Consider the following 27,515-nt stretch of genomic DNA (forward strand, 5'->3'; position numbering starts at 1 on the left):
GGAGGGGAGAAAGGAAAAAAAAACAAACTTGCTTTTAAAATATGAATGAACCATATGAGTTATTTTTGATTTTTACTGTTTTTTTAATAAAGCTACTCCATTACAGTTTTTTTAATTTCGACCTAATTAAAATTTAAGCCGCACGACATTTGCTATTGAATGTAATCATGTCTACTTTATTAACCTAAGAAAGGCTTTATATATGCAGTTCAATTGTCAGTTCCGTTTGATCAAGTCTATAGTGAATTGTCATTTGTATTTCAATGGTTTGCCTTCCTAAGAACAAACATCCAATCACGATAAGGGAGGTAAAGATAATTAAAAATTCGGCCACATTATGATAAGAAATGAGTTCTTGTTATCGGCCCAAAAGTTAAGCTTTTAACTGGTTCAACGGAGTATTCCTTCAAAAGGGTAACTTTCCTGATGTAACGTAACTATAAGGACAATATAAGCTCAACTGTCATCACCAAAAAGAATATCAATGTCGAACAACACAACGTGTTTACTTCTCCAACCTTCTTTCAACACGTCTATCTCTCACTGTGATCCAAAAAACCACATTTTTGATTTATATAAAGTATCCCTGCCATCTTTAGTTGCAATTGCTGTTTTGTCGCCAGTAGCAGTAGTGGGAAATGCTCTGGTTTTGGCGGCAATTTGGAGGAACCCATCTTTCAGAACACCTTCTTACATTCTGCTCGCTGGATTGGCTTTCACTGACTTTTGTACTGGAATTATTACCGAACCACTTTTCGCAGCATATGAGTTGATCCGCATCCTCTGATCAAACGATCTAACAATGACAGCAGTCCACATTTATTTAAAAAGATCTATTCGTGATGGTTGCCTCGAGTACTTTTTATTCACGACGTTATTCGTCATAACATTCATGTCCATTGAACGATGGCTGCACATGAGTCGGCGATCATTGGTAACAGTTCGTCGCCTCTATCTTATTATAACAGGACTGTTTCTCCTTCCAATTCATTTGGTTTTTTATCGTGTTAAACGCACTTTTAGTTATGAATACTTGTTTGTTACAATGGCAGTTGTACTGTTTTGCTTTTTTGTTACTTCAGCAGCTTACTTCAAAGTATTCCGAATAATTCGTCGTCATCAGCAGCAGCAAATTCACGCCAATGTCTCGTCCCAAAACGCTGCTCCATCAGCAATCAACCTTGAGAAATACAAGAAATCTGTGTATTCTATCCTTTATATTTTAGGTATATTTTATTTAGGATACTTGCCAATGGCTATATGTTTGGGGTTGCCGTTTGTTACGAAAAAAAATAGGACAACATTTTTGGTGTCTTTCTATGTGCAATTTATGTTTGTATTTTTGTCTTCTTCGCTTAATCCCATTCTTTATTTGTGGAGGATGAAAGATATTCGAAATGAAGTCAGAAAATTGGTTAGGCGAATACTCTGTAAAGACAACTAGATGAAAAGAAAACGATCAAAAGAAAAGATTGTAAAGCTTTCCTGTTCATTCCTAACAACGACTCTAGGAAGGAATAAATAGACATTCCATCCTTATTCTTTAACTGTAAATATACACGTGAAAAGCATTTCATTTTTACTAACTTTTTTGCCGAGTTTAGTTCAAACATAGTGAGAAAGAATCAGCTGCACAGACTTTGCAAGGTAGATGAAAATTAATTATAACCTGCAGTTGTTTAAACAACTATGGCAGAGCTATAAGATATGACTGTATACATAAATTGTTCAATTGAAGCGCAATCGAAAGCAGTGACATTTGACCTGTTTAATCTGTTCGTTCTCTCAGTGTTTTTTCAGCAATTTTCTGTTTCATTAAGGTTGCATTGGTTTTCTTTTTAAAACGTTGCTAAAGGACGCTGCATCTTCAGCCAGCAAGCCCACACCAATAAATTTTTTTTTTTCTTCCTTAGTTAATGTTTTATATTTTGGATATAATTTTATATTTTCTAAAACATGCAGCATTTTTTTTTTCTTTTTTTATGAATCATTTCTCTGTTTGTTCTTTAGCTACACTTGGTAGATTACTGTGCCACTCATGTAAAAACCCTTTTGATGAAAGGTTGAAATTTTTTTAATTAGAGAAAAGCTAGCTATCTCCAAGGTCGAGCCGTGCTGGAGACAGCCTCATTTACAAAAAAAGCTTGCAAGTATATTTTTTTTTTTTTTTTTTTTTTTTTTTCCTAACATCCTGATGTTTGCTGGAGATACTTTTACTTTACAGAAAACTAAAATAACTTTGAAAGAACGAATAGGTTTGTAAATAATTAAATATTAAGGATAGACCTCCCTTTGAATGGAAAGTTGTCAGGCCTTCAACCACAAAATGATATTAAATTCTAGCGCTATTATAACAAAAAACAAACTTGCTTTCAAAATATGAATGAATCATATAATTAAAAGATCAGTTTTAATTTTGATTACTACGAGTTTTTCTTTCATAAAGCTACTCTATTACAGTTTTTTTATTTAGACCTTATTAAAATTTAAGCTCCACAACATTTGCTTGTAATCATGTTTACTTCATTAAACTAAGAAAGGCTTTGTATGTGCCGATGAATAGTATGTTTTGCTTGTTTGATTGTATTTATATATATTTGAATAGTAATTTTTATTTCATTCGATTTGCCATTTCAAGAACAAACACATAAGGGCGGTAAAGTTGATTAAAAATTCTACGAAATTACGATCAAGAAATCAGCTCTTGTCATCTTTGAAAACGTTAAGCTTGTAACTGGTCCAACGGAGTATTCTTTCAAAAAGTTAACTTCTCTGATATAAACATTTCAAAGCTTAATATAGTCTTAATTGTCATTACCAAGCAGAATATCAATGTCGAACAACACAACGTGTTTTCTTCATCAACCTTCTTCCAACGAGTCTAATTTTTACAGTGATGCACAAAGCCACAGCTTTGATTTCTATGGAGCGTCCCTGCCAGTTTTAGTTGCCATTGCTATTTTATCACCAGTAGCAGTAGTGGGAAATGCTCTGGTTTTGGCGGCAATTTGGAGGAATCCGTCTCTCAGAACACCTTCTTATATTCTACTCGCTGGAGTGGGTTGTGCTGACTTTTGTACTGGAATTATTACCGAGCCATTTTTTGCTACAAATTATCTTGTATCCTGGGTATACCCTCTGATCAAGCTGTCCGAGAAAAAAGACTGGCCAACATTCTATTTGATAACAAGAGGTATCGGCGATGGTTGTTACGAGTACTTTTTTAATCTGACGTTATTCATCATAACGTTCATGTCCATTGAACGATGGCTGCACATGAGTCGGCGGTCCTTGGTAACAGTGAGTCGCATCTATCGTATTATTGCGGTACTATTTTTCCTTCCGTTTCCTTTAGCTCTTTATCGTATTAGTGACCATAATAGTGTTGCTGTTTATTATACTGGTATACCGGTTCTACTGTTCTGCGTTATTGTTACTTCAATAGCTTATTTCAAAGTGTTCCGCATAATTCGTCGTCATCAACAGCAAATTCACGCCAACCAATCGTCCCAGAACTTTGCTCAACCAACGATCGACTTTGAAAAATACAAAAAATCAGTGTGGTCGATCTTTTATATTCTAGTTATTTTTTATATAGGTTACTTGCCGATGGCTATCAGTATGGGATTAGTGTTTGTCACGAGGAATGTGAAAATTATTATGGTGTCTTTCTATGTGTCCAGTGTGCTTGTATTTTTGTCTTCGTCACTTAATCCTCTTCTTTATTTGTGGAGAATGAAAGATATTCGAAATGAGGTCAAAAAATTGGTTAAACCAATACTCTGTTAAGACAACTAGATAGAAAGAGGACCAATGCTGTAAAGTTTCCCTTATCATTCCCGGCTTAGAAAGACTGCGTAGTAATAAGAAATCGATCGCAAACATCATCATGTAGTAAGTGTTATAATCAATGCACAATCCACGGACTTTCAAGCTTAGTCAAACACCCGGCATCCAGCTCCAAACCTTGATTAAGTTTCTGTTATTGAAAGACACCTTGAAAATGAACTGTTAAGGCTTCTGTAAATTAAAATCACTTTATTATGATTTGATTGATCTACAGTTTTAGTTTTAAGTATGACAGGTGATGTGCAAGCGGCATATTTGACAAAAAATCGTATACTTTTGATCCAAATAGTTGAATACTACTTAAGTGACTATCTCCGTTTTACTGAGTACGGACTATCTATTTTTTCGCATCACCTTAAGTTTACCTTGGCTAAACAGCTGTCAGGGCCCTTACCTAGCGGGGGACAAGGGGGGCAGTTGCCCCCGCCAGGAATTTTCAACAAAGTGTTTGATTTTGCTGGGCTATTACTTGTAGCTATATTGGAGTATGCCCCGCAGCGAAGTTAAGCGGAGTTTGCCCCGAAGACAAAAAAATCCTACGTACGGCCCTGGCTGTTGCTTCATTAAAAAGGCAACAACAGGATTAAGTTTTCAAAGCTTCAACGGCCATTCTATGTTGCAAACCTTGTCAACTCAAACGTCTTTGTAGATACTTTTAATCTGTAAACAATGTTCGAAGAAAATGTAATTATAATCTAGGGTACAATTGGTTAAAGTTCAACAGCCAATGTTGATGTTTACCGTGTAATTTTTCAACAACGTTATATTGAGGTGAACGAATTGCCGTAAAAAACAAATTAACAATAATCCATCCAAGATATATATTCTTGTATTCGTGTAATGGAAGAATTGTCTTTGAAGGAAGTAGTACATAATTAATAAAGTTAATCAATAGTAAGGGCGTACAGCTTTCTAAAATGTATAGGAAATCCTTCATAAGCCTTTTAGACAACCCTCAGAAATCCGGTTCTTTTAATGAATTCGCGATAGGTGTCTTGGATTCAATTTCACTCTTATAATTGTTTACTCATGCAAAAACAATAAAGAAGAGGTGACTCTTTGATGTGCAAATTTACATCACAGAAAGAAGTTTTATGATTACTTCTCTTGTGGCAACATTTTAACCGGTCTGCACAAGATGAGCAACATGGCAAACAACACTACTATCTTAGTTACAATGAAAAGAACAAATGCGGCTTGTTTTGTGTTAAATTTTCTTTATCCTTTAACCAACCATGTTACAATTGTAACAACTGTCATCAATGTGATCTTGTCGCCTGTTGCCGTGGTGGGAAATGTTCTAGTTTTGGTGGCGATTTGGAAGAACTCATCTCTCCGTACACCCTCCTTCATTCTTCTTGGTGGATTGGCATTTACAGATTTGTGTACAGGACTTATCACCCAACCCTTCTACGTTCTTTTCAGAGTGGCTGCATTGATGGATAACCTGAAATTATTTTGTTTGGGCCATTTAATTTCCCAAACCGCTGGGCTGTACTTCTCATCTGTTACTGTAGCAAACATTGCCTTTATGGCCATTGAGAGATGGATACATATGACTCGTCGATCCCTTTTAACTAAACGTCGCGTTATTGTCATATATGGAGTTCTTCTGTTGAGTCCGATGTTCTTTGTCCTTGGCCTTTCTTTTAACACGCGTGTGACCTGGATAACAGCCTTATGTCTAGGTGTCCTTTGCATAACAGCAACGTCCGTGGCATATCTGAAAGTTTTTCAGATCATCAATCGCCATCAAAGACGGGTTCGGATGAACAACTTGTCGCAAAATTCTCAGAATACGCCAGCCATAAATCTCGCGAAGTACAAGAAATCAGTTTTTACAATTTTGTACATCATGGGTTTATTCCTCTTGTGTTATCTTCCCTTTGTTTGCTGTGCCGTTATTATTTATCTGTCCAAAGATGTAAGAGAGAAATCTTTAACGGCGCTTGACGTTTGTACAACTGCATTATTTGCCTCCTCTTCTATAAACCCTCTTCTTTATTGTTGGCGAATCAAAGATATTCGTCAAGGAATTAAACGGTTAGTTAGAAAATTATTTTAATTTCTACATCTTTCGTTTATTATTAATTTATACAATAGCTAGTGTAAGCGAATTTATGCAGTTCTATTTAAGTTGTGGTATGATACATTAATTACGTGTAGCTGAAAAGCACTCTCGAATAGTCACGTAAGTAGATCACAAAACAATCGTCAGTTTGACATTTTGGCACGATTATATTCTTGACAAATACAAAACAGGAACCCATAAAAAAGCGAGGATAAAAATAGTTTGCAATTTGTCAATTCAAAGAGATTAAAATTCTCTGAAAACTTTGTCAAGACTAAGAAAGCATATGAAGAAAATCTATTTATAATTTTTATTCGGCGGAACTAAACTGTAAGTGGCCGGGAGAGAGGAATGTAAATACCTTATTCTCACTTAATTTCGCGAGTACTAAATTTCGCGATTTTCGCGATTTTGAAAAAATCGCGAAATTTAATACTCGCGAAATATAGGACACGCGAAGTTTAAAATCGCGAAATTTAATATCGTACTGATAAAAATTATATAAAAAAATAATGAAACTCGATGTATTTTATCATAGTTATTCTAACATGTCTGAGCTTCATGTTTAGGAGTTTCTTGTTTAATTTTAATTTGTCCATTAGTTATCTCCCACTCTATCAGTCGCACTGTTCGAACTGTTCTCTGCCGCCAAGTTCCTCAAAATCTCGCTCTTGCAGAAGTAGATGAACTTATTAGAGAATTAGACTGTTGAATACCTTATGTTTTGTTATGCGTATACTGTTTTGTTTGCTGCTTTTATGATGACTTTCATATTAATTATGTTGTTACAGTTTCGAGGTCAAGCTTCATATAAAAGAATAGGTAAAAATCGCGAAATTTAATACACTCCAATTGTACCTTCCTCTCAAAATCGCGAAATTAAGTACTCGCGAAATATGGCTCTTGAATTTTCGCGAAATTAAGTACTCGCGAAATTTAGTGAGAATAAGGTAGTTTCCTATTGGTATGAATGCACGAAAGCTGATATGGCGTTAATAGGCCATTTCCGAGTTCCCCTTTGCCTCTGTTTCATAACGAGTGTACGTGCGAAACCATTCAAATGAATATGAGTTTGATCTGCATAAAAATGGATGTGTTGGTGAAACTCATTCTCATATGAATGGTTTCGCACGTAGACTCGTTTTGAAACAGAGGCCACGGATAACTCGGAAATAGCCTTTTGACTCAAATGATTTATATAAGGTCTAAGTGATGGTTGTGATGTAGTCATCTTAGATCTCGAACTTTTCAGCTTTTGTTTTATTACACTATTGTTATTTTGTACTTTACCTGCGCCTGCTTTTGGTTTGGGGGTACGTTCCTATTTTTTCCACTGGGATTTTGAGTTTTCGTACCAGGTGGCGCACAGGCTTGTAGTCAGAGTAATATTTCACTTTTGTATGTTTGAACAATGTAACTTTACAACGACAGCATTAAATACTCGTACAGAGCAAATTCATAGAACACCGACATGGATAGTACATAGCACACCCATTTTTTTGTTTAATAGTTATGAATATAAATAGAAAGAATAATTGCTTATCCCATGGATCAGGCAGCCCAGCCCCTCCGCCGACATCTTTTCACGTTGCCGTTACGATTTACCGGTACTACTGTTAGGTGGAGAAAGGCCCAGTGAAAGTTTATACCTGTCTTGCCCAAAAACATAATTAAAAAACCCACCCAGGGCTAGAACCCCGACCTATCGATCAGGACTCCAACTCAATAACTTGTTTAACGCCATCTCGCCTCCAAAGTTAGAGTGATATTCTATCATAAATACCGTCTCCATGAGTCTTATCTTGAAAATAAGAATTCTTTAAAAAAAAAAGTTTCAAATCTGATGTATATTAGTCGGCCGAAGTTATTATGCTTGGCTATGTTAATAACCAATAATAACCTGAAAAATCTTCATTGTAAATTTTGTATATCGCACCGCTTTGCAGCTGCCCTTTAACGCATACGCAATCAGCGACATCGTTTGTTTAGTTATCGGATTTTTCGAAATTAAACTTTGAACTTCCTTCTACACTAAACATTGTCTCTCTACTGTCATTTACGAAATTCTTTTTATTGCAACGCATCCTTAACAAAGAACATTCAAAGGCAACATGTACCCCGGGGGGGGGGGGGGTTACTCCATATAATGGCCTATACGGGGAGGCTCCGCCCGAAAGGGGTACCTTTTTCAGGCTTCAGGTATATAAAAGGGTAGGGATTTCACAAGTTTAGGTATATGAAAGGGTATGTAAATCTGTCATTCTGGTTTTTAAAAGGGCCTTGAATTAAAATATTTCGAACAGACGCACTTTATGCCATGTCTTTTAGGTATATGAAAGGGGTAACTTTTTTCAGTAAAAGGTATACGAAAGGGGTACAATTTCTGTGAAAATGGTATATAAAAGGGTAAGGGGTAAGAGCTTGGGGCGGAGCCTCCCCGTATAAAACTTTTTTGAGTGCCCCCCCCCCCCCGGGACATGTACACACCGACATGTTGGTCGATAAAGGATTGTTGAAACTACCAAAATACTCCCACTTACATATTTACTGAGATTGTTGGCAGACACAGAGAAAAGGATATTGCTTATGTAGATTACGACTTGTACTACAGTCATCTTTGGTGCATATAGTATGCTTAAAAAGTTCGACGTTTCAGCTTTCTGGCATCTGCGGTCGGTTACCAATATTAAGAGCATTTACCCAAAAAAATAGCGCAATGTTTTTCTGAAAGAAATCGTAAGGTGTGATAAGATTCATGTAAATCCAACTGGGACACAACTTGTATATTCTGTGTTTGTTTATCATAGTCGATTATATGTGTCCCCAGGGAGGGTACTCTGGCTTGTAAATGACGGGGATGATCGAAGGATTTTTTTAGGTTTGAAATTTTCAATTGCGGGATTTTTTTGGGTTGGAAAATTTGGCAAGTATTTTTTTGGGTGACTTGATTTAAATAGGGGATTTTTTGGGTATTAAAAACGAATTAAAGTGCCTTGGCGTATTTATGGTATGATGAATAAACAAACACGAGCTTTCAATTTGTTATGGTTTTCTTTGTGTTTTGTGCTTTCTGTTTTTAGGGGTAATTTGACAAGGGATTTTTTTGGGGGTTATTTTTGGTCCAGGGATTTTTTTGGGTAATGTCTGAAGACTTAGGGATTTTTTTGGGTCTTGAGTTTTGCCTCCATTCGATCATCCCCGTCATTTACAAGCCGGAGTACCCCCCCTGGGTATGTGTCACGTTTCTGACAACTGACTGCATGATCAAAATTGTTTGTTTTCGTCAAAAGACTGAGAAATTAAATAAACCGAAACTGAACCCAGCTGTTTGGACACAAAAAAATTGAATCGGTTTTTGGATCGATTCATCTGAAAAGAGAAAGAAAAGAAAATCTGAACGGTGAGAAAAATCAGTACATAAATTCTTGGAAGCGCTTTTTCAGTAGTGAAAAAGCTGACTGCTAAGATGGATGAAATCCATAATTACAACCTAATTCTGATTGTCTTTAGTTAGAAATTTCATTTAACTGTACTTGCAGTGGGTGTAAGGTTTGTTTAGAGCGTTGACTTATATTAAAAAATAATCAAAATACGGTGACGGCGGATGTTAAATGTAACATTTTTGTTAAGTATCTTGTAAATAACACCAATAATAATACACAGTTTCAGTTTTATTAAAAATAATCAAAATTTGTCTTTTTTATCTAGTGAATGCGGTGAGAACGATGTAAGATTTAACATTTTTAAATAAAGCAAGTATATAATGACAAACTAACTGAAATGTCAACAATTGGGCGTATATCGTATAAATTATTTTAAATAAGATGTCAATAGTTCTGAAGAAGGATCAGGGTTGAAAGATCTTGCTGCATTCAGTTATTCCAGTCGTCGTTTTAACGTTCGATAAATCTTGGATAAGCAAAGTCCTCCGTTTGTCGTGACCACGTTTAACAAGCATCACTGGCCGGAGAAACAAACAAATGACACCGCCTTTAAAGCAAAGTTTTAAAATTTTATGTAGAAGCGACAATTGCCGAAAGAAAACGGCTTGCTTTTTTCGAAGAAGAATTTAAATTGTTCAATCGTTTGGCATTCTTTCATTTTGCAATGCCGGCAATCGTCTCTTATGCTATTACTGTGGCAACCTGTGTGATCAACGCAATCATCTCGCCTGTAGCAGTGGCTGGAAATTCTCTCATTTTGGTTGCAATTTACAAAAAGCCGTCACTTCGTACTCCTTCTTACATTCTTCTTGGAGGATTAGCGATCACTGACTTCTTTATGGGCCTCCTAACTCTGCCAGCCTCTACTGTATCAACCGTGTTGGTTGAATCATTACACAAGGGGTCGCCACGCTTGTGCCTTATGACTGGCATTTTCGTGAACGGAATTGGCAGCTATTTAGGTTTTATCACAATCTTTGTGATCTCGTTCATGTCCGTTGAAAGATGGTTGCACATGAGCCGCAATTCCACGATCACCGTGCCTCGTGTCTTCAAAGCATACATGGTCATCTGCCTGCTTCCAATCCCATTCATTTCTGCCCGTTTGGTTCAATCTTTGGATGGTTGTATCTTCAACAAAATAGATGCTATCGAAGGGATCGTGGTCTTCGTCTGTCTCCTGATTACAACGGTTTTCTATTTTAAAGTCTTCCAAATTATCCGCCGTCACCAACTCCAAATTCAAGCGAACCAACCAGCCCAAGCTTTTGGCCAAACAACAATCGACTTCACAAAGTACAAGAAATCCGTGGTAATGCTTCTCTATATTTTAGCATTGTTTGCTGTATGCTATCTTCCCTCTGCTGTCTTCCTTGAGGTTATGTTATTTTATCAAGATTTCCAGTTGACAGAACAGATAAGCATAACGGCAAACGTTCTATCCACATTGTATTTTTTATCTTCCGCCCTGAACCCTCTTCTATATTGCTGGAGGATAAGGGATTTACGCATTAGTGTAAAACAACTATTAATGAAGATATTCCAACAGGATGTCTGAAACAGTTGGTATACAGCAATTTTCGTAAAACCAAAACCAAAGTAATCACCTTGGCAAAAAAAAGGACACAGACAATCCAGTGAACCAATCAAATCTTGAAGGAAATAAATGAAGCAGGCGGCAAGCGATAGAAAACGTGTGCGAGCGAGTCACAATAGCCCAATTTCGATATTTTAAAATTCAGCCTAAAACAATAGACATCACAACGAGGCTCCGGGGAATTAAACGCCACAAACTCTATAGTTTAGTCCCCGGAGCCTCGTCCTGAGGTCTATTGTTTTAGGCTGAATTTTAATATATCGAAATTGGGCTGTTGGAGTAGTTTTACTTCTGATTGGCTGAGAGAGTGGCTCGAGATTTTTCAATGAAACACCAAGTGTTGTAATACAAAGACAAAGCAAATGCGAATTACACTACACAACTATGAGAATAACACTGTCAATTGATTCTTCGTAGAAAAACTGCTGTGTTTGATGTCTATTTCGCAAGTGACTGTCGATTATAGACCTTTGTCAAAAATCCAAGATGGCCGCCATCAGAAGGCTACCAAAACGAGGCACTGGGGCGTTGTCAAACCAAGATGGCCGCCATGAGCGTCACCATGTGGGCCTCCAAAAGGAGGCCTTCAGGGGCGTTCCTAGGCTTTTTTTGTTTGTAAGCCCTGGCGTGGCATAATTCAGAATATTGGCAATATGGGCGCGAGAGCGGGGGGTCCGGGGGCATGCCCCCGGAAAATTTTGAAAATTTAAGTACTCTGAGATGCAATCTGGTGCAATCTGGACGCTTAAATTTGGCAAATGTCAGGATTCCATATTGAACAAGAAATGTTAAATATTAAACAAAATGCAGCTGTGGTCAAAGAAGTAACGAGAACGTCATAAATCAATAGGTTTAATTAGCAAAGCTGCACGTGCATCATGCATTTTCGTACATTTCTTTGCCGTTCTCTGCAAAACAACAACGTCCAATGACCAAATTCAAGGTTTAAAAGAGAACGTGAGCACACGACGGTTAATTTTCTTTTCTCTATCTGAACTTAACACAGTCCCTACGAATTCGGCTCACTCACAATTCAGTCACATTAGACAAATTAAACAAGTTGGAATAAATACGAAGTAACAACAGTAACAACTTAAACTTAATGACCTGACTAGTGATCCAGTAATGCTCTTGTAAATACGCCTTTCAACAAGTTTACACTAAGTCGTGAATCGTTCTAATACAACTTAAAAAATTATTATACCGTCCGAACGACTTGTAAGCCCGTGCTTATTTGCTTAAAGGCAGGTACGCGCCTGCCCCTTGGGACAATATTTGGAGATGGGAACATAAAATTCGTTTACTAGACGTCTTGAGAATAACAAAATGTAAGTTAGAAAAATATGTTATGTGGTTGCATGGAAACCCCATCTTCCAACTCGACTTAACTGGAAGGTTTGTTTAAGATTCGCGGCAATTGTAAACCATTTTCCACTTGATTGGCTTTTTTAAACGGGTATTGTTTTAGTCTTGGTGGCCATTGTTGTTCAGTCAAAAGCTTAAAACAATAGCTCACTTGCTCGAAGCGCGCCATTTTCAAACGAAAATACAACTAGCAGTTTTCAAACCAAAAAAAAGGTGGTTCCTGTTCACCAATTTTAAAACTTTAAACGGATTCTTGTAAAGAAAAGATCAAAGTTTCATTTTCCACGCGTGCATTTTAAAAATTCAGTAAAGATTTTCAGAAATTCGCTTTCAAAAACGGCTTCCATACAAAAATGAATTTATTTGCCGCCAAATAAAAATGTTTATGACTCCTATCCACTTCTTTTGTTAATGATTACATGTAACTATCAAAGTTTAACAAAAATGATAAGCTAGGGAGGAATGGCAGTGCAGGGTTCAACCAGAGGGGGATAGAGTGTATTTTGTGTCCAGTGAAACAACGGATTGAGCAATAGTCACAAGACTATCTTGTGACTTAACTAACAATAAAGATTCATTGAGCAATAGTCACGAGGTGACTCGGAAAAGTACATAGCCTCGTTTCCATTAAGAGCTATAAGACGTGGCGTGTTACTTGAGTTCGTCCTCTTTGTCTCCAGACCTTACACTCTGCGAGTTCAACCCTCCTCCACCCTTCCTCCACCTCGTATACTTTTATTTAGATGTATTGGGTAATTTTATTCTGGGCCTTTTTTCTAGTGCCCTCACCTTTGCTAGAGCTTTACGAACAAAAGAATCGTAAGTAATTAAGTTAATTTGACTTTGTAGGATCTAATCAATAAATCGGCCACCTCGCGTGGCCAAAATTAATCCCAACACTTGACTGGTCTACATTCCTTTCACCGCTCTTTGCAAACAAAGCTCGGCTGTTGACCAAATAATTGAGTATATCTTATTGATAAATTTGTATTCAAATTGCATCTGGTATAAGGAGACATAAAAGGCCAATTTTACTGTATTTTCAAGTGCAAAAGAACATGCCTTATGCTTGTTCAATCTTCTTCGTTTTAGCCTTAAAATGTAGATCCCAACATTAATCTTCAAAAATTCGTGCGTGCATTGTTAGATATTTACTTCCTAAAATCAGATAATTGAGTTTTATCAACGCTACTGGGCCGATTTATGCCCTTTCTTCTCTTATTGTGGACGCGCTCGCGTTCAAATTTGCCGCTTCGCTGATTGTTAATAATTAATGATGTCCATGCATAATGCCCTATGTATAAGAAGGGGAGAGTGATGTGTGGTTAAGAATAACAGGAAAAAGATTCTTAACCTCTGCTCAACTCTCCCCCGCTCCCCTAAGTCCCCAAGCAGTGACGCCTTTAGATTATTCTGCATCATTAGTTAAATAAAAAACATAACCAAAGGCATTTTTTACAATTTATTATTAATTTACATGATTTATGACAAAGAAATAATTGTTTCTTAAAAATATAAAGATCGTTTCATCCATTTAAATAGAATGTTTGAGTTTATTTTCATTACATACTCAGTATTTGCTTAATTGGGAAGCCAAGTTCTGATCTAATTCTAATCTGGGCTGACCTCATGGTCTTCGCTTTCGGCGCCTTTGGAATCATTAAAAAGAAATATGAAATGTCTCTGGATAAAAACCACAACATTAATGAAATCCTATTTTTTGCTTATCGTTGTTGCAAATGTAAACACCACGTGTGTTAGATTCGAATCCTTTAAGGTTAATGTCCACATACCCTTACCGAGTGTACTTCTTCGCTTGATTTTCTCAATATGACAGAAAACCTTTTTCAACACGCAGTTACAGTTTGGGTCGAATTTTATACTTGTTTTACAAATGAAACTTGCCACGTATTGAAAGTTTGCGACTGTTTATTTCACCTATAATACCACTCAGCACCATCTTGCAGGGATGTCGTTTCCCCACATGCTCGCATGCCTGTTAACCGCTGATTATGAGTGAGTGTCGACGTCTTAATGTCTTCTCCCCAAGAACCGCTTCATGTTTTGAAGACGAGCTATACCTCCTCTTCGGGCTGGTGGGTGTTCTATGAAGGAAAATAAAATGTCATGTAGACACTTGGTTATTGTAGACTTCATAAGACTGAAGTGCATGCGTTTTCAGGTTAGTCTTACGTCATTCAAGGGTTGGATTTATTCTATGTGTACGTTCACTAATATTTAGCAATTAGACTGCAAGATCGAGGTTTCTATATTCTGATAATTAACAGGCAAGGGAAAAAGTCCCGAGTCAGCCACCAAAGTCGACAGAAACCGTGAACGAGAGGTCGTATTGTTTAGCATAAGACATTGGATGATCTATTGAACAATAGGATGTCGATACAACTGATTTAATGACGATTTTGGTTGGTATTTTTCGGCAACAACGCACTGTACATGGAAATCACGCTCGCGCTCTAAGGGTCTTTTATCGATCGACAGATAGCACTTACCTAAACGATAAAATTGAGAGTTTGCTTAAAGTCAGGCCGTTTTTTATGTTAAATCACTTCAGCCGCTGTCATTTTTTTAACTATTCTTAGTTCAGTTATTTATCGACTTACTTGTAAACTTGTACACTTCCATACTCCAAGGTCCCCCTCTTCCATCTGCCTTACACGCACTTGAGGCTCCGTACATATTGTATGTTTGTAGGATATCCTTCCCGCCTAAACACTGACCGCCATTTTCCAGGGCAAAGGCAGGAAATCCTTGAACTCTCGCTATGGTTGAACATTTTTTAATTGCAAATTTGCGTAACATATAGTCGTTTCCGTCTAACATTGGGAATATTCCTTCTAGACTAGGTAGCGCTCTCTCGGGTTGATCTCGCCAGCAACCGATGCTAAAATAATCTGTGGAAGAAATACAGGGAAAGTCAGTGAATTTCTGTCACTTGCCGAATCTTCATATCTTTAATTTCGTTTCCAGAGCTTGCGTTTCTCCTGACCAGCGGTCGAGAAACGTATTTTTCGACCGCTGGTCAGGAGGAACGCAAGTCCAAAACCAAGATTGAACATGTTTAGTTTCTTAACAAAGCTGTCACGCAATATTGTGGTGTAAAGAATCTGTAAAGAATCAGCAATTAGGTTTTCATTATACACACAAAGATTTTTTTTTGTACTGTGGGATAAATGTCCTCTAGTTTTAACTAACTATCAAAATTATGTACAATTCTATGCTGGGCTACCTACCTGGAGCATGTGTGTTCTTGTTCATGGCGCCTGGAGAAAAACAGAAAATACATCGTTAATATTCTTCGACTTTTTGGAAAACATTTGTTAATGTTAGTTCTGAAAATTTTGTGGTACATCAAGAAAATATTCCCTGGTTGATAATTGTCTTTTTTTCCCACCAACTGTATTGATTTTGTAGGGAGAAATTATTGGTGAATTACTTCTATTATCTATAAGTTAAGGCACATCACTCTACCTCGTGGTCGAGACGGCTGGAACTTTCTTTCCCTTGTATTATCAATAGGTTCTATAAGATACAAATATAGTAAAAGTCAAGATCTACCCAATGACTGATTCACTTCAAGTCTACAGTGTACATAGATCTTTTATAGTTTCGGTTCTGTGAAGCCAAATTAAGACGTATAACTTTGGTTTACCGTAAACTTTCTTGTAATTGTGATTATCTTATTAGCTCAACTGCAAGGCTTTGAGATTTAAAGCCAAGGGCTTCTACGTGTCCTTTTTTAAACCTGGACTGCATTTTTTTCCAAAGAAGAATCAAACATTGCTATGCAGTAACTGAGTTTACAATGTAACTTAAGATGCTACGCCCATTATGATTGGTCAATAGCTATGCACCGTTGAACCACTATTGTAGCAATTTTTGTAATTAGAGAATGCAAAAGGTAGTACCTGGGAGTATTTGTGCTAAGTTGTTCAGCTGAAGTGGATTAAGCAACCGCTGACCTCCCGCTGTTTTTATGACTTGCGGCTTCAAAGGCAAGTTGAAATGTGGTGCTAAAGCAAAAAAACAAACAATCATCGGTATAAAAAGCTTATTTGTTTAACTGCAGGTTATTTAACATGTATCTCTTACGTGAGCGTGGGTAGACATTTTTTTTTCTTACTTATCTTCATAACACCTAATAATCCTAGTTGAGAAGAATCGGTCTCTGTAACATGGTAATCTTGGTAAGTGTTCATTTTCCTAATTCGGAACATTGATCATTTATTACGATTCGCTTTTAAGGAAATTCTATGCACATTTACTCTATAGGTCTCTCGGTAGCTCAGTGAATAGGGCGCCCGCCCGATGTTTGGGAGGTCATGGGCTCGAATCCCGTCGGGGTCTCAGTTTTTTCTGTGTTTCATGCTCGTGAAATGATGACATTACATCTTCTGTAAGTTATGTACTGTCACTTTTAGCATATTGCACATATTTTTTAAAGCACTCGGCGTGTTCATGGCTGAAAATCAATGTTTTCGTTCTAGTAAAAAGCTGAAATTAACGGAAAATTTCTAAGTAAGTCTTTTTATTCTTCTTCTCACGTGACAACACTTTATTTAACTATTTGTCTTTTTCCCTACTTGGACTTGATGATGTTTCATGCTGTTTTATGGCAGGGACCGGGATATCATTGGCCCCTAATACGTGCATGCGTGTCTCTCCCTTGGAACCTTGGGTGACAAGATGAGGAACATTTCAGCTGCTTAGATGAACCAATGTACATCATAGCTTAGATAGGTTAAGACTAACACAGCGCACTTTCTCTAGGCCGTTAAAAAATTGTTATTGTCATTAGCATTCCTCCGTTGTTTACGTTCAGTTGGTAACCGGATCGGCATCTTATAACATGAGGCCCCGTCCACTCTGACCCGGGTAAATTTGAAAACGGAGAAATTTGAAAAGCCGGGTAAAATTTTTTCCGTCCTTACCCGGGTATTTAAATTTTTTTTTTTTTGAAGGCGGAAAATTTTGGGTGGGGGCTGAGTTTAAGCTAGTGGCACGGGGTGTTATAAACCAGTTATTGAGCTCATCAAACGTCAAAATGTGTATGCATACTTATAGTGGATAAGTAGACAAATAGAAATCAATACAAGCAATTAAGCCCCGTTGAAACGACTAATTTTTTGTCTGTATCGATCCTCCAAAATTGTTTACTCTCGACCTTAACTATTTATTCACTACTGATCTGTACAAAGTATGCTGTATTCTGAACAAACTGCTCTGAAGGCGCACACAAGGCTATTTTATAAGCTTGATTACGCTCTTCTCACCTGAAGTTTGGTTTGGTGTGATAACGGCTGCTTCTGCAATTTTAACATATGTAGTTTAATACTGTTACCAAAGTTCTAAAATGATTAAAGTCGATTTAAACCAAACTACTGTTAAAGAGGCCCAAATAAATGAACATTTTTGCGAAATAGAAAAAAGAAACTAATGGTCATTGCATGCCGTCGCGATCTCTTTTTTTTATCCCCTACAAAAATAGTTCTGAGATTTAAGCCAACAAATTTCAAACTGATGACGCAGTTTTTGCCAGGCTAGGATAGTGTCTCTCATTGGTCAGTTGTTACTCCAGTGCAACCAATCAAAGATACTTCCTTTTCTTTTGTCTATTTCAAAAGTGCTAAAATTGATATTCCTAAATCTTAAAGAAGTTGAGGGGACATTGAGTTGTTAGGTATCTTAATTTTTCTCCAATTCGCTACAAATGATTTTTAATAAGAGGATGATGTTAGTTGATATGGCGACAAAATATAAGAACACTTGTACATACCTGGAATTTTTATTTTTAATCCTGGATTTAGTAAATTCTGTTTACCTGTGAAATATATCAAAAAATTTTGGTAACAGAGGCAAAGGAAACTCGAGAATGGGTTACTTTCTTCAAGTGTTTTTGGTCTAGAAAACGTGTTATAAAACAGCAACAACAATTGTGATACTAATCAGAAAATTTTAAGACTTAACTCTACCTTTGTCCTTCTTTTTCTTGGTTAGAGAGTTAACTTCCATTTCGGCCTGTTTTTCAAGTTCTGTCAAAGAAGGTGTATCGTCTTCCACGGGAGTTTTCTTTTGCGCGGCCTGGGTTGACGGAGTAGCCGGTTTTGGCAACGGGGGCTTGGGACTCGCCGAGGTAGGAGATGGTTTGTCTGACTCGACAAGGGCTAGCAAGTCTGTACCCAGGTCTGCTAGAGTATTTGACTTGCCGGACGGTTTGTTCCCGTCGGCATCAGGAAATTTGTGAATATAAATTAGTTTCTTGACACCTGTAGTAAACAAAAACAAGTGCATAATCATTTAGCGTTCTGATGTGACATCTAGAGTATCTTATTTTAAAACGTGAAAGCATGAGCCTCGCATTTATTATAGTCCATTTTTATTCTCTCCATCGTTAGTCTGGGGAAAACACATGCTAAATGCCTTTCCCGCTTGGGATTACCCTGCGATTAAACCCAAAATGACACTACAGACACTACACGATGAAGAGCTACGTCATCAATATGAACTTTGAACTCGAACGTTTCTCTTGAGGGACGAATTGGGTGCAAAGAGACTGGGGACGATTGTTTAGTCAGGGTACATCCATGTTTTTGCCATCCTAATTTCCTAGCTAGCCCCTGACAATATCAAGTGGCATTCTGCAAAATCCAACCATTTTTTAGGGGTTTCATTCTCCAGCAATGCTTTTGAGCTCTTCGAGATAATGTCAACAATTAATTCCATGACGAAATGTGGCCGATTGTAAAAATAAGGTACAATCAACTCTCTCTTAACGGACACCTCCATAAGTCGGGTACCTCTATAAGACGGGAAACTGATGTTTTTCCCGTCCCTGCCGTTTTTCAGTCATTTATTTTACTGTAACTAAACTCCCTATAAGACGGACAACTCTCCGGTAAGACGGGCAGTTGGTGCCAGTCCCGAATGTGTCCGTTTTAGAGAAAGTTGACTGTAGTTGGGTTTTTTTCGTACTTCTAGACACCTGACCTTTTCTTTTATTAGCCTTAGCAGCTTCAGTTTGCAGTTCCCTAATCGCTTGTTCAGTCGCCCTTTTCAAATCTTGCAGTGTGTCCATCTCTGATTTTTCCGATTGCTCCTCGTCCTCGGAATATTTGTATTCGGATTTCAGTTTACGCAGCTTCGCTCGAAGTCTTCTTAGCTTCATTTTTAAATCCTGGTAAAAACAATATTAGGAGTCTGTTCATGAATCATTATGTGCGATCAGTGGCGAGACTTGATTGTTATTGTTAAATATTTAGAGTTTTTCTGAATGATAAATGTCGGCCTCTGTAAAATAACATTTCTGCTTGAAAAACTTATATTCTAAAGGCACAATTGACGTCGAAAATTTTAATCCGGTCATCAAAAGTGATTTTTTATGGAATACGTTCAGCATTCGTTCCAGATGATTTTGTGTAATCATGTGTCAGTAAACTGGACATGTGTAAACCAAGCAATACTAAGTTTCTAACAAAGTAAATGAATCGTTCATCATTTTCAAAAGTCATCAAATCGTTCAAATCGTTCATCATTTTCAAAAACTATTTCATCGAAACGTCATTCGAAATTATTATTGCTGATTTTTATTCTTAATGCAATTTTTGCAGAACATATTATTCTCCTTTAAAGTTACACAAAGATGTACTAAATAAATCGAGAGTTGAAGTTGTTTTTCATTTCGCTTTCAAGAGACTACATATTTTTGTCACCTTCAGTTTCTTTTGATGTTCTCTATTAGCCTTTATTTGAACCTTCAGCGCCATTTCTGCTGGTGAGAATAGAGCTGTGGAATAGCTTGGACGCTTAGGCTTGTCACTGGCATGCGCATGCACAGTTTGACCTGGCACGATGGGTGCAATGGCCAGCGGACGCTGCATATAATTTGGCAAACTTTGCTCGTCGGGAGCGTTAGAAGGCTGGGAATCTTCCATCTGAAACAAAAACAAACCATTAAATTCAAGTGTGGACGTCACTTTCTTAGTCCTTTGTTTGCAATACTTTGACCTATCGAAAGCGAAAGTGCCGACCTGGTAGAAGGTCGCTAGCTGGCAATTTACGTCAGCATTGCAAGATGATGAGTTCGGGACCACAATGCTAGACCCCCTGCTAGTTGTCTGAGCGTAGAGTTTGAACATGGTACCCACTGCAAGCTCACGACTCGGCTCTTTCGCTCAAAGTTGTATACCACTAAAATCCATATTTTACTTACAAATTTGTTTAACCCTTTAACTTTAAAGTCGAGTCGACATAAGTAATTTCCAGAAATTATGAGAAACTTATACATAACTGGAATAACTAACGTCTTCAGCTTTTGACTAAAAGGGTTTACTGTCTACTGTTTCAACCTTGACAGTTTGTAGCGGAGCTCCCAGCGGGCTAAATCTATTTAATGCAATAATTATTCATTCTAACTACATATGGTAGTAACTGTCGTTTATTATTCATTATAAATGCTCACTTGCCTCTTGGTTTGTGTCATCCTGGCTTCCCATCGACCCTGCAGCATGGCCCCCGATGTTCATTCCACCAATTTTCATCCCATGTCCCATTCCTCCCATCCCCATTCCCATCCCCATCCCCATACCATTCATACCATTTCCCATACCATTCATTCCATTTCCCATACCATTCATCCCATTTCCCATACTATTCCCCATGCCTCCCATACCCCCGAGTCCTTCTACCCCGCTGTCCATTCCATTTCCCATCCCATTTCCTACCCGACTCCCCATTCCATTTCCCATCCCGTTTCCCACCCCATTTCCCATCTCAAGATTAAGCCCCAGTGATCCAAGATCAAGATTGTTTAGGTCCCCTCCCATGTTATCGTTGTTGCTGCTCATACGTCCACCACCACCTCCCATTCTTCCTCCCCCGCCCCCTCCACCTCCGCCTCCTCCTCCCCCTCCGGTCATCATTTGTCCCAGGAGCTGCTGCAGGGCATTATCGGACATGCCATTGCCACCAAGCTCGCCGTCCATGCCAAGATCCATTGCTGTAAAGAAGAGACATAGACACGTATTTTGCATTGTACTTCCACAAAGCACATTTCCAAAACATAACTGAACTAAACCAAAATTCCATTGCTGCATACATTGGCCTGCAAAGGCATGGGCTGCTACCAAAGCCTTATTCACTCGTACATAGCAAGAATAACCCTTTTTTCTTTTCTATCAGGCATCGTTTGCTCAATAGATAGGAAACGCTATCCACAAATCACTATCCAACAGGAAACCTTTGCTTGTTTTGCCAGCACGTATCAACTGGTAAGCGATGAAAACACTTGTCAACTGGTTAGCGATTTGTTAACTCTTATAGACTTATTACCGATTTATCAGATGAATAGCGTTATCCAGCCTTTGGGCAACTGGGCCCATGCTTCTTTGAAGCCTTTTTTCCTTGCACGTGTCATCACCTGACAACATATTTCAAAATTTTGTTGTCATAAACCTTCATACCTTAGCACTTCGGGATAAGCAATATTTTGTTCCAGGAACAAGTACCAATCTAACTGAATTGCAGTTAGACATGACACGCGATTTTCTTACTATGTACTAAAGGGAAAAAATATTTTAAATAAAGAAGTTCGAAAAGGAAAGGTAGAACTTTGAGATCTTTTAGAAAATTCAGAAAAACACAGGTTTAAATTTCAACCTACATCCACCGCCGATTCCTTGTCTGCCTCCTCCGCCTCCCATATTTAGTTTCTCTTCCAAGGAGTTCACCAAATTATCATTTCCATCTCCATACTGCTGACTTTGTGACATTCCCCCTGTGAGTGACTCCAGCCCGGTCAAACCTGTTGAGGCAGTATTTGCCGTATTTCCTCCCAACACATCCAAGCCGTTGTTCTGATATGAGCTTATAGGGTTCAACGAATTTAAGTTAGATGTCCCTCCTCCAGCTAAGTTTGATACATAAGAGTTTAAACCAGCGTAAGAATTACCGCCTGTTTGCCCTGGACTTAAAGAGCTCAGACCCGCAGCGGAAAGGTCGCTCAATGTCGTCTGACTTTGACTGTTGCTGGTAGTACCTCCATAGTTTGTGCCAAAGTTGTGTCTGGCGTCTAATACCGCATTAGAACCCAACGCATTCGCACCGGCCGTTCCGTAACCAGTAGCAAGCATTGTCCCGACGCCAGCTCCATAGTCGGTGGAGAGACCCGTACTAAGACCCGTCCCGTAAGCACCTGCGCCGTAACCCGTCCCTAATCCCGCTGCAAGACCCGCGCCATAACCGTCCGCTGCTACGCCTGTTAGACCTAACCCTAGTCCATTTCCTAGACCTAAACCTCCCCAATTTGCAACTATGAATTGCTTTTTCTTCTTATGTTCTCCCCTACTTCTCGTCCATCGTGGGTTAGACGAAAGAGTCGCCTTTTTAACTTTTGTTCTGTGTCGCAGCGATAACGGCGCGTCTTTGTTCACTGAAGAGAATTTATTGCTGATTAAGCGTTTCCTGGCCAATGGAAACGTCGCTGCAGTCTTCGCACTAGGTTGTGGCGTCCAATATGATTTGGAAGCAAAGTTTTTGGCATTAAATATTGTTTTCTCTGTACGGGGATCAACCTTCCTTGGAATGCTTTTAGTATTGTATCTATTTCGATAGGCATCATATCGAATCTTTGTAGGAACATAATGACGACTCCAGTAATCGTTCCTTGTAGTTCTGGGCCTGAATGAGCTATACGAGTTTTGTGCAACCTGATTTCTGGCTCTTGGGGACAGCTGGTAGGTTCGACTTGTGTATGATTCTTGAAGAGGCGGTGAAGCTGTAAAAAGTGAATTATATTTTTGCGGTTTACTGCACTGGATTTCTGAATCTAGTAAACAGCCATTTCAATTAACGTCGCCCGACCAAAGCTTAAAGACAAAACCGAAAGGTAGTATGGGTAGAAGAAGAGAGCACCTGCACGTGTTGAATACTAATACAAAAGCAAATTTGCACTAATTCTATTCTTTCTTTGCAGACACGTGGAAACAAGGTACTTTAAGTCTCACTGAATTTTAGAAGACTTTTCAAAACTCAAAGCCACGCGACAGTGAACGGAAAGCTACAGAAAAAGGCCTCCTGGGAGGAAAACAAATTTAAGAATTCTTCACGAGCAAAAATACAAAATTGCACATTTCTTATAGATCAATATGCAAATTCCAGTGAATAACCAGACCGCCAATCGGTCCATTCTTTAAGCTTTAACCTTTGATCTGAAAACGTAAATTGAAATAGCTGTATAGTAGGAAAATTCTCAAAAAGCATGATAAGGTACGGAATTTCATAGGTTTAAATATTTGTTCCAAATCAAAATCTGTCTGCATAACACGCAGCCATAACAAGACATGACACGGCTTCGTAATTTAACCGGCGCCATTTTACAGATTATCAAAACACTTAACTGATTGGTTTTATTGTCTCCATAGTGAGTAAGTGACACGAGCTAGTTGACCCAAACTGCCGTTTTCTTTAGTTGTTGAAGTTCCTTAGCAACCATACGTTACTAAGCAACGTTGGGTTGTGTTATATCCCAACGTTTCCTATTTGCGTTACGGTTTTGCAGTACGTGTGCCGTTTTGAATAGAATATCAAGAATGGAGACTCGTAGGGTGCTTTAACCAGTCACAAAAAGTACGAAAAACTTTTAAAAAAGGTATTTTCCCCCACCACCCCCGACTATTTTCAAAGAAATTGAATTTAGTTTACCTGATCTTGTCAGAGGCCATTCCACCAGTAAAATGGACAATAAGGCCAGTAAATTATTCATTACAAGCAATGATTTCTTGCAGTTCCTTCACATGGCTTTTGCCCTGAGAAAAGAAACAACAACCAACTGTTAGAATTATAAAAGACTTGAACAATTTTTAGTTCTTACAAACTTGAAATTAAAGACTAAACCATTTTGTAAGCCCAAAGGCTGGTTCGTACTAAGCCGTGTCAACATGTACAAATAAAACCGGTGGTCATTTTCAGGATTTGAAACTGACCCAACCGGATTGAAAACCCCAGCTAAAATGAGCAACAAACCATGAAGAAAAGGGCAAACAGGATTGTCAGAAATATATCTTACTATCATTGCCGAGTCAATATATAAGAACGGTGTTTGAGTGAATATCAAGTGATATTCATAATTGTCAGCTAAAAAAGCAATTAACACTAGGAAACTTAATTGCCAGAGGATAAACATAATTGACTATCTGTATTTTTCGATCGATATTGGACCCAAATCTTATGTTGTTTGCAATTGTTTGTTTCTGTTTATTTATTTCACCCCAAATCACAGTCCCTTGATAGCATTTTTGTTAAATTAAGTGGAAGATATAAAAACAAACATGCAAACTAATATATTTGTGTGAACTTGCAAAATAGATTCTCTTTTGCATCTTTCAACACACTGCACTGTAATTGCTAACTCCTGTTTGAGTTACATCTTAAACATAAAATGTTCTGTTATAAAATCTTCACGACTCTGATTTGCTCTAATGAGCGAATCAAAAACGTGAACACAAATTTTAAGATTTGTCATTTAAACGGAATAAGAAGTCAATTTTGTCTTTACTTTAAATTAACTTCGTTTTAACCCATCGATTACTAACCATACAGGTTAACTTTCTAAAGCATAAATTAAAAACATGAAAACCCGAACAAGGTAGCTTTAGAGGTGATGAAAAGTCATAATCGGCCGATAATTATGACATTATCTTTGCACCGCCAATTTCGTAATTCATAAACACAGACTAGACCTTTTAAATGATGTCGTGCGACAAAACAAGATATATTATCGTAAATATTTTCCCCGTATTCTTTATACATATTTTTTAATCACTTACCATTTATAACAACTTCCTAGACACAACATTTCATTCGGTGGTCCGCCATTATTTCCCAAGACCCGCGATGCATGCGATATCACGAATTATGGGCCCTGTCGATGACTTCCAAGTTTGGACATGGAAAATTATCTGATACTTGATTTCATGAATTACCTCAGTAACGCATGGACGTTAAGTCTGTAGGGCGGCACTGAAATTTTGTATCACAATGTTAGATGACAAATTTTTGGCACACGAATCCCCGTGGTCACACCCATATGAGATACGAGAAGTGAAAAAACTTTTGAGTTGAAGACACCAGTTCGTACCAGTTTTACTGGTGGCATTTCTCGCATGAATAAGAGCAATGATGGCTGCTACTGACGAAAAACGAGTCATTAACCAGCAAAGGAATAAGGAAAATCATTGTCCTTTGAGAGCTAGAGACTATTGCGTTCTGTCTTTTTATTCTGCACCTTGTTTGGAAAGCATCTTTTGTCCTTTGCTGTACACATTGTTAGGTAAAAACAGGGCGATGTTTTTCAACAGGTCAGAAGCGTGAATTCAGCCACCCGTAACAATATTAGTTGGTTTTGACCTCTTTTTGTAGGACGCACTTATAAAAAGAAAGAAAGTTATCTAAGTGTAAACAGAATAATGGGTGTCCGTTATTATGGGTTTAAGACACTTCTTTCTTATGATGACTTGTGGGGATAATTTTTGCATGGAAACTCGCCTTATGCTATGGACGGGCTATTATATTCTTGATTGCATTCTACAACTTCTGATTTTCTTTGACTTACTTCCTAAACCCATGCTTGAGTTTTATTTTATGCTACGTGCCTGCGAGGAAGATAAAGCCAGAGAATCAATTCGATCTATCAGTCATTCCAATCGTTCAAAATCTATTTTTAGGGTGTCTTACTCTGGAACTTGATCCAGACCGAAAGTGATTGAATTGGTTACTATTTTCGTCACGAATGTACTTCTCCAATTTTTCGATGGAACAGAAGTGCTTATTTAAAATTAGTTTCTAAGTTCATTTTTTTCTTTTCTGACAAAAAATATCACGTTATGAATGATATGTTTGAGTAGGATTTTTTTTTCAAAATTTGAGAAAGGAGAAACAGGGAGACCCTAGGGACGACAAATAAGCCATCTTAGTAAGGGACTGGTCAATAAGTAGAGGGGGGGTGGGCCGGAGCAGAAAGGGGGTGGGTCATCAGTTTTTGAGCCCTCGAAAAGGGGTGGGTTATGTAATTTTAAACTACACGTAGGGGTGGGTCAGCTTATTTATTCACTTACTTCTAACTGTTATAGTTCCAAGAAAAGTTGCATTCACCAGTATATAAAATTGATAAATTTCTCCATCTGAGCAGTTTTAAACGAATTTCTAGTGGTTTCAGAAGGCCCAAATATAAAATTTCCCTGGGGAGCATGCCCCCTGACCCCCCCTAAATGGCTTGTGATCATAACATCAGTTTTTCCTGTCTCTCTTCAACCTGCATAGATTCAGGCTGGGCTTTAGGCCTTTTAATACCAGTAAACTCTTTTCTCAAACACTTTGCAAATATGAATGATGGACAGTAGTTGTAGTTTGTTATCAATTTCTGTATAAAAATATGAACTCTTCAATAAGTGTTTATAAATTAATATTACATACTGTTTTAGTTTTCGCATATGTTTGTGTCCAAATTTTCCCATGGACTTTACACACAAATATGTGAAAAACATACAAAAGGCTAGTATAAGAAGTGATAAATTTATCCTTCTTTGGTGTGTTAAGAAACGGGAAAAGACGTACATGGAACAGTAATATCCATCAGGGTGGTCTATGTAGGGAATTTCACTTTAAAAGCTTGCATCAAATCAAAAACCTCCAACTCCTAATAGATGATAAAGAAATTATTGGTCCCTTGATTTTTTTTTAGCAAAAGGGGTTGGTCATTTAATTTTCAACCTCCTATCAGGGGTGGGTCAGTCGGTTTTGAGCCAGAAGGAAGGGGTGGGTCACAAATTTTCGAGCCACCACTATTCCAATTGCTCCGGCCCACCCCCCCCTGGTACTTATTGACCAGTCCCTAAATAAATAGAAATATTTTATAAATACTACTGTCTCCATTTGATTGTTTCTTCAAAATATTTGTTACAAATATTTACTTGTAAAGCTCAAGGCGAGCTTCCATCAAATTTGCAAATGCTGTTCTGAACATGACAATGAGCAATCAACAGCAAATAATTTTAATTTATTCATTTGAAGTGTCACGAATTATATCATGCGCCGAACAATTGTGCAAATGCTGATGTTAACTCTGTTCTTCGACAACGATTCGCTGATGGTCTAGTGGTTGAGGTTAAGTCCCGGTAAG

General features: G+C 37.9%; 2 protein-coding genes across 2 annotated transcripts; one reads left to right on the forward strand and one right to left on the reverse strand.

Annotated features, from left to right (window-relative positions):
- The first annotated feature begins 2,832 nt into the window (after positions 1-2,832).
- Positions 2,833-10,921, forward strand: LOC144629720 (putative G-protein coupled receptor 45). The gene is made up of 2 exons (XM_078487939.1): positions 2,833-3,316; positions 9,942-10,921. The coding sequence occupies exons 1-2, from the start codon at positions 2,833-2,835 to the stop codon at positions 10,919-10,921; spliced, it is 1,464 nt and encodes a 487-aa protein (XP_078344065.1).
- A 2,853-nt stretch (positions 10,922-13,774) lies between these two features.
- Positions 13,775-25,721, reverse strand: LOC144629951 (uncharacterized). Its single transcript, XM_078488210.1, has 15 exons — positions 25,165-25,721; positions 24,041-24,144; positions 22,002-23,114; positions 20,806-21,338; positions 20,053-20,274; positions 19,331-19,517; positions 18,316-18,609; positions 18,120-18,164; positions 17,617-17,649; positions 16,927-17,016; positions 16,252-16,356; positions 15,815-15,865; positions 15,577-15,606; positions 14,947-15,237; positions 13,775-14,430 (listed from the first exon to the last, which is right to left on the reverse strand). The coding sequence occupies exons 2-15, from the start codon at positions 24,099-24,101 to the stop codon at positions 14,357-14,359; spliced, it is 3,129 nt and encodes a 1,042-aa protein (XP_078344336.1). The 5' UTR covers positions 24,102-24,144; positions 25,165-25,721; the 3' UTR covers positions 13,775-14,356.
- Between the last annotated feature and the right edge of the window lie 1,794 nt (positions 25,722-27,515).

This window comes from Oculina patagonica, chromosome 11, assembly GCF_052425735.1.
Source record: "Oculina patagonica isolate OP01 chromosome 11, crgOcupat, whole genome shotgun sequence".
NCBI lineage: Eukaryota > Metazoa > Cnidaria > Anthozoa > Scleractinia > Oculinidae > Oculina > Oculina patagonica.